General features: G+C 35.4%; 1 protein-coding gene across 1 annotated transcript in view; it reads left to right on the top strand.

Annotated features, from left to right (window-relative positions):
• Positions 1-4,242: 4,242 nt before the first annotated feature.
• Positions 4,243-8,901, top strand: part of LOC121314128 (probable G-protein coupled receptor 158) — an 80,710-nt gene continuing 76,051 nt past the window's right edge. The window contains exon 1 of the mRNA XM_041247067.1: positions 4,243-5,556. Coding sequence (XP_041103001.1) covers positions 4,610-5,556 — 947 coding nt within the window. The 5' untranslated portion in view covers positions 4,243-4,609. The remainder of the gene's footprint in view (positions 5,557-8,901) is intronic.

Genomic DNA, 8,901 nt, shown 5'->3' with positions numbered 1-8,901 from the left:
CCATAAACAGCATTTGCTGCGTGTGTGTGTGTGTGTGTGTGTGTGTGTGTGTGTGTGTGTGTGTGTGTGTGTGTGTATATATATATATATATATATTATATATATATATATATATATATATATATATATATATATATATATATATTTACAAATGTTAGTGCTATTTATTTAAGACAAAATGTAGAACCTACTTGTGGTATAAACAGAATGCTGAATGCTTGTTTGCGGTATACATGTTTTAATTGCAGCAGGAGGACGTCCTTAACCACTCACCCCTTTTGGCGCTCGTGATTTACTGGAGCATCCTCCTGTGCTGAATAAAAAAACGCACACCACAAACGATCATTCAGCATCCTCTATATCTAATAGGAGCTTTCCTTCAGATGGACTTCTATCCTTAATAAGTATCAAGTGATGTCACAGTTCAAAGACTCCTTTCACGTCAGGGTCATGGTTCGGTTCTGACCCGGGATACCATTGTAAATAATCAGTTATTGACATGTACAATAAACTTGACTAGAAACATTGTTAGTGAAGCCATGTTCTGCTGGAAAATCAGACTGTCTGTAAAGCAGAGAGAGGACGCCGAAAGAAAGTAAAGAAAAACAAAACAAAACAATACTGTATAGAAAAAAGTTTTGATCCCTTGTAATTTGTGAACTGTTGATATCATATGAGACAGGGATTATAGGGATGTAGAATATTTGAATTACATTACACTGCATCACTCTGAAGAATCTTCTAATTCTCATACTCCCTGTAGAAACAGTATTAGTAAATAGAAACAGTCAAAGGTGAAGTGTGCAAGGAGAGACAAATCGACTTCAGATTTGTCAATTCCTTTTTCATTTAAATGGCTGCTGCCAATTGCTTTTTCATTTACAGATAGTGTGCAAGGAAAGACTAATAAAGTTACAATTTGCAATGGCTTTTCAGAGATTTCAGTTCACATGAAGATAAAATAGATCAGACCTGTTTAAGTAGTTTTAGCCACTTCAGAAAAGTTTCAGCCACCCGAGGAACATGACTATTCACACCACACATAGAAAATACACATGAAAGCTTTAAGTAGTTTTAGCCATCGCAAAAATATCAATAGCTCCTCTATAGCACAGGAATCACTCTGTATATACAGTTACATATGTATGTATTGTGTGATTAGTCATTTTCCTGGGGTGGCTAAAAATACTTAAAGCTGATTTCATGTATATTTTTGAGATGGCTAGAACTACTTAAACAGGTCTGATCTATCTTCTCTTCATGTGAACAGAAATCTCTGGAACAGAAATCTCTGAAACAGCAATCGCAAATTTTAAATAAACAAACCAAAATTAACCCTTTGATGATTGTGTGCAACTTTAAAGTGTATGAGGAAATAACCTGATGATGAATGGATTAAAGACTTTGTTTACTATGCCTACATTTATCGTAAACGTGCCACTATATTAGACTGTCTACCTGATTAGATTCACCATCGCCCTGAAATAGAGATTAGGGCTGCAAATAAAAATGCAAATAATTCACTAAAACGTGTTTTAAGGAAACATGTTAATTGCACAGCACGAAACCTTTATTTGCACTTTATTTGCACTTGTCTACACAATAATTGAGCACCAATCAATAGACCTTATTTAACCTCTGATTAAACGCAACAACAAAATAAAGACTTCCCAGTATACACAGCGATAGATAATTCAGGCAGCGTGACTGGCTCTGCGGGTAGGGATAAGGAAAGGTCACATGTAGTTTCTGTCCATTTACAGCCTCGATAAGGCAGTACAGTAAAAATGTCATCACCCTGAGTGTAAGAAAAATGTTACCTCCAAGCGGCTTTTACATCATTCAATGGTGAAGTTAAATTGCCATTGATTGGTCGTCAATTGTATATCCGAGGGCAAATGAAAGCAAGGCAGCTTTTCCTTGTTAAATTGACATGTTTGAAAATGTATTTTAATTCACATGTTAAAGGGCACTACACCTGAGTATCTGCACAACCTTTATAGAGATTCAAACTAGATTGGTTATGTGATGTGATCTCTGCAGTCCTATAAAGTTTATTCACTGTTTTAAGCATCATTAGAGATCAAATACACCCAACCATGCTGCACTTTTATTCTAACAGCGATGGATACTTCCATGACAATAATGCACTAGAATTGTGCACAAATATTTTAAAGAGCACGACAGAGACTTCAGGCCACCCCATCGCTGCATCTAGCTCCAATAGTGCATGTTTGGAAGAACTTGAACAATGCATTTGCCATTGTGCCCCTCTGACTACCTCTCTTCATTATGTGCATGAAATATGAATGACTGAATGGATTAGCATCCCTTGAGATGTCTTCCAGAACCTTTGTATTGTGTCAAGGCTGTCACCAGGGCAACTGGATATTAGACACTGTACACATGTTCTAATTAAGTGGCCGGTCAGCAGTTGTAAAGATATCTTGAAAGCATTCTGTTCGGATAAGAGTGAAAAAATGCTCCTGCTACCTGTCATTTTTGGGCAAGCTTAAAATATCTTCTGGGAGCATGCTCATTCTGTTCTGGTCCTGCTTATGCCAAATTTTATAGCAATATAATGGACTGAGTATCAAGGAGGTGGAATGACTCACTCAGTGCAGATTGAGTCATCATGGCTATTGGATAAGGTTGGATTCTAAACCAGAATCTGGTTGCATATTTTAACTGCAGTATAGAAGATAAACTTTACATGCAGTGGCAATTTACACAGCTGTGTCCATAAGCACTGAGGCCATTTAATAATTGCAATACTGATTGATCTCTTCATTTCTCCATGAGTTTATGGTTGTGAGCAACAAGCAATAAATGTGGATTTTGATTAAAAATTTTAACACTGGTGTTGAAACATCAAGGCTCTTGGTCTGTATCCCTTATTATCAGCAGTTTTAATCCACTCAAACTTGTAAATGAGGCTTCTGTCTCAATGACTGCTGTGTTATTAATCCACACCAAAAGCTTGAATTATCTGAAAATAAGGGATATTCATTTTTTTTAACACTATTTTGTCAAATAAAGTTATGTCATTGTATGTGAATTACTATGTAAACCAACACAGCTGTATAAACAGTATTTAATGTACAAACAACCGAAAACATACACAAACAGACACACGCACACTCTAAAGACAAGATGATTAGCCTAGCAATATCACCATACAAGCATAGTAGTCAGGATAGTTTGCAGTGCCAATACACTAAATGCTTTACTGGCAGAAAACCAAACTTGTTGTACAGCATGCCTCTCTTTGTCATTTACATAAGTAGATCGGCTTTAAAGAGAGTTTTTGTTATCAGATCACTTTTATAATTCTAATATTACTGTGTTCATTTCGGGATAGCCACTGATAACATTTTTATGTAACAGCATCACTTAAAATCATCTCATAAGCTGGATTTGTCTATTTTTATATGTAATAATAATAATAATAACTATATTGATCTATTCAGTGTAGAAATGTTTGATTAATAGTATTTGTTTTTTTAATATAAAATGTAATACATTTTAGGCTATAATTAGTACATAGTCCATTAAATTTTAGTAATTAAATATATATATATATATATATATATATATATATATATATATATATATATATATATATATATATATATATATATATATACACACACACACACACACACACACACACACACACACACACACACACACACACACACACACACACACACACACACATATATATATATATATATATATATATATATATATATATATATATATATATATATATATATATAAAAAACTGAGTGCTTTTAATATAGTACTGTTTACATTTTCTGGGCATTTTAGGACGCCTCTGACAGGCATAAGTAGCAATCGAAAAATAAACGAGTTATATTTTGCTGTAACTATTACATTTCCATTTATGTACAGCTGTTGTATTGACCATGCAAAGACAAGCTGTAGATACGACTTCAGTCCCCTCCTGTGCAATAACAGTTATCCTAACATGTCCTAAAAGCGCTGCTCTGCTTTCAGCACTGGACAGCTCCTTCGCCTCTACCTAACCTTTCTCTAGCACATGATTGACAGAAAGATTAGCCATACAGGAATCAAGCCCACTTTACAAACCCTATTAGAATATTAAGAAGACCGGGTTTAAGGGCAATTGGTTCTTAGCTGCCCCTGTGTTTAGTTACTGCTTCTTTTATAGAAAGAAGAGGGTGGAGTTTGTTTGTTACCGAAGTGTGTGAACGGTACGCTTCTCTTCATCTGAATAGTCATCGTATTTTCCCCTGCAGTTCAGACTGCTTGTGGGCGAGTATCATAGTGTATAAAGAGTGACTGGCAAACTGGAGGCGCTACTTTTCCCGGAGGAAGATGTTGTTTCCCCTACAAAGAGCTTGAAAAACATATTTTAATAGCAACCACAGACAGGCGGATGTGGATACAGGCGTAAGCAAGCTAACTATAGAATATCTCCGAGAAAAGGATGTGACCTGCTGAGAATAAGACTGTCCTTAGCGTATTTCCAGAGCTAAGCCACAGTTCAGAGTGCGTTAGCTTATCTACAGGTGATTATAATTGCATTTGGTGTTTTGAAGATTAGCCACTGTTTGGCTGCATGCATTTGCATTTCTTCTTCGAGTATCATAAGAAAGAAGACTGGGGTAAAACCGATATGGCTGTTTTTCTGCTTTCCATACTATTGCAGATACAAATAGGATTTGTTATTGGATCAAATCATGGATTTGAAGGGCGGGCTGTGCACCACAGGGAAAAGACTATTAAAGGAAAGCAACCTATTTATAACAGTCATATGAACAACCCGGAATACCAGCAGTATTCGTCTTATTTGATGAAATCCGCTACTGATCGCCCTGTTTTGGCACAGAAAATAGACGGAGATCTACCCAGGGTCGCAACGGCTTTTCTTCATACAGGAGATTCTTCTAAATTGAAAAATGTCAACTGTTCCAAGGGATACGAACTGGAAAGTCTACGGGGCATGTCACACACCGCATCCCATTCCTCCCTGCACAGTGCGCTGGATACGGTGCTGCATGCCACCAACTTCCTCAACATGATCCTGCAAGCAAACAGGTCCAGGGAGAAAAACCTCCGAGGGGACGTCGAATGGTACCACGCGTTAGTTAGGAGCATTTTGGAAGGGGATCCCAAAATTCAGAGGGCCGTGGTCACCTTCAACGAGGAGCCCGTGTCGTCAGGTCCGCACGTGTTACTGCAAGCCACCAGAACTGACAGCGAAATAGTACTCCAAGACTTGTCGTCCACGGCCCATCGCTTGAGAAACAAGACGCTGGAAACGGAGTGGTTCAATGAGTTCAAATCCAGGAGGAAGCCTCACCTGCACAGGAGGGTGTTGATCCACGACATCGCGTCGCTGGATGCTTCACTGAGGAGAGGAGACAGTTACGTGGTTGATAAGACTCACATCAAGTGGTCTGCACCGTTCCTTGAGTGTCAGAATGGAAATTTTATCCCCCATTGGCTTCTTACTCTCTCGGCTGGGTTCTATGGACTCAGACCAAACCTCATCCCCGAATTCAGGTATGTACAAGTAACGTATATTGGTGTCACTGTACTGATATTGTTCTTTGCAATGTGTGACTCGCTTACTACTTCCAGTACGCGTTCTTCCATTTGTTTTTGTTTTTATTATAGCAGATTGTAAATATGACGTACGGGAAATCTTAAAGTTTTGAACAAACTAATGCAGCTTGGATAAATCTGTTATTTGCAGTAAATTATTATTATTATTATTATTATTATTATTATTATTATTATTATTATTATTATTATTATTATTTAATTACCATGTGTATTTGTGCAGCGTTTTGCCAAAATGATTGAATCGTTGGTTGTTTTCGGTTTTGTCATATATTTCATTTTTTTTCGCCCAATTGCTATTTGGGTCTGACAGTAAGTGTACCGAGACGAACTGGTATGAAGGCAACATCGAGGTTTGGGGTGAATGACACAATGTGCATCCAGTAATTGAACATTGTAAAATTAACTTGTATTATTGTAGTCATAAATATTGTACTTCTAAAAGTCTAGCGGGGATAACATACTGAAATGGATTATACATACTCTATAACATACTGAAATGGATTATACAGGGTGACTCGAAAGTATGTTTACCTCATGAAATATGGTGCGTTGATGTGGCAAACTTACTTTTTAATCACAGTGTATAGTATGACTTTTATATACGACGTTTAAGTAGTTTTGAAAGGCTTAATCGAAAAGAAAAAAAAAATCAATATACAGTACAGTACTGAAGAGAGGCTTCTGGCATTGTACAGTCACGTGTTTCCCCTCAGAGAGGAAGTGCTGGCTTCCCTCTCAAGCCCAAGGCACACTATATCATGTGCTTCGTTCTACTGCAACATCAGTATTTTAGATCATGAATCTGCTTCTTGGCCAACACCTGGACATTAAACACATGTGTTTGTATATTTGTTGGTGCCAGTTTCACCCAAGTTTCTTCTTTTATATATATAGTGAATTCTAAAAGTGTTTTTAATTAATTTCCGATTAAAAAATGAACAATAATCAATTTGAAGTAATCTATCTATCTATCTATCTATCTATCTATCTATCTATCTATCTACTTGTCTGTTTTAGGGGCTGGTCATGTGCATGTGAAACAAAGCCTGTTTAGGCATAAATAGATTTTTAATTCTTTCTTTTTTTTACACCTCTTTTCTGCACAAAGAAATAACCCAGCAATTATATTATTATATTATATAATATTGTTATATTACTAAGCAACTTGAAACAAAAGCCAGAACAGGACAGAATAATTTAGATTAATACACTGCACTGAGAGTAAAAGCCTTGACCCACCATTCGGCTGTAATAAAACACATTCTTAATTGGTCTGAATTTGTATAATTGTATTCACTGTATTTAATTTATTTAAAAAAAAACAAAGACAACACTTACCTGTGCTCTGGTGGCATTATGAACAAAACATCAAAGCCTCTCACATATTCCCATCTGTGTCTTTTCTATGGGCTACCCAATAAATAGAAGTTTTACTTACATGGCTTATACACCTTTGAGCTGCACAATATTGGCATGTTTTTGGCTGCTAATTAGTTTGACTAATTAATAATCTTCGCATGCTGTAGCTGCAGCTGCAGTTATAAAGTATTATCCTGATAGCTTCAGACAGTTATAGCATTTACAATGTTCCATGATAAACATTTCTGTGCATAGTTTCAGAGTGCAATATGAACACAATTTGTTTGTGAAAATGGTGAACTTGTAAAATGAGGCAAGTGAGGTGCAGTGACTTAATCAACTAGCCTTTCAGCACAGGAGCTGTGGTTTGAATCTGGCCCTCACTGAGCACTGATCCTCATCACACAAGCATTCAAACTTACAGCAGAGACCCAGCACTAAATTACCTTTTAGTTCTGAAAGTAGAGTTCATTGACACATATGCCTACTAGTCTTGTATTGTGTAAAGCGTTTTGTGATGGTGGCCTACTATGAAAGGAGCTATATAAAAATAAAAATATATATATATATATATATATATATATATATATATATATATATATATATATATATATATATATATATATATATATCCACTCCGTAGTACTGTAAAGCCATTAATATTTGCAACCAAAATATTTAACGAATCACAACCATAAAACCTATTTTGCTCCAGAAATTTTGGCTACCTGTTGCAATGCACGAAGTGTGTATTGTTAGTGGAATTTGATTTCGTGCCAAAAATGTTTTTTTTTTTTATACGCTTAAAACGCACCGTAAAGGCTCGCAAATATTTATGGCTTTACAGTGTTGACTTATTGACTTGCACATACTTTAGTTACTATAGTTTGTAGTATAACCCTTTAGTCTCACCAATGACAATGGCATTGTTTAATTTATTAAACATGTACACCTTTACAAATTGCCTGTTTAGATCACTGGGGTTTTTACATAAAACAAAAACCCTCCATTAAGCATTATTTAGTTTGGACCTCTCCTAATAAATTATCTTAATGGCTTTAATCTCTCCCTCTAAGTTCTGGTTTAATAAACAAATTACAATACTGAATGCATTTAAATATCTTATCTGTCAGAGTTTAAATAATATAGTTAGTTGGTCTCAAAATTATATATTAACAATCATTTAACTATATATATATATATATATATATATATATATATATATATATATATATATATATATATATATATATATATATATATATATATATACACACACACACACACACACACACACACACATACACACACTGTGTATATTTGTTGCTTTTTTAGAACAGTTTTTCATTGCACATACTAATTTTGGATTCCTCTGGTATATATTTTGTGTCTGCTCTACGACTTCTTGACTGTCCTGCTAACTGTTTCCTTGGTGACCAGGATGTGGGAAAGAAAAAGGCTAATATTGTAGTAGCCAAGCTACTGGAGGGGGATAAGTGATAGCAGAAAATAATAATAATAATAATAATAATATATAATAATAATAAAATAATAATAATAATAATAAAGCCCACTCCCTTCTTGCTGTGTATTGAAATGGCAGGACAGGCATGATTACTAAAGCACTGACCTCTACTCTCATTGCAATGACACATTTCATAAGGCATTTGTAACCAGGGTTAGAAATGTTGGAAAAAAATACAAAAAAATGTATTCAATAGGCAGGACAAATGAAATCTAATGTAAACCCTAAGGCAATATATTGCTCACTAGATATTGTTATCATCAAAGTCTTCTTTCTGCCAATGGCTGCATTATTGTCTGTCAGCACTAACAGCAAAGTCTTAAGTGCCATGTATTTTAAAGGGGCCACTCAGATCTGGCAAGTTATATCAAATCAGTCCTCATAAGTGGAATACAATT

The sequence above is a fragment of the Polyodon spathula genome, chromosome 4, assembly GCF_017654505.1.
Source record: "Polyodon spathula isolate WHYD16114869_AA chromosome 4, ASM1765450v1, whole genome shotgun sequence".
Taxonomy (NCBI): domain Eukaryota; kingdom Metazoa; phylum Chordata; class Actinopteri; order Acipenseriformes; family Polyodontidae; genus Polyodon; species Polyodon spathula.
The sequence above is the reverse complement of the archived record's forward strand: the minus strand, read 5'-3'. Positions and strand labels throughout refer to the sequence as shown.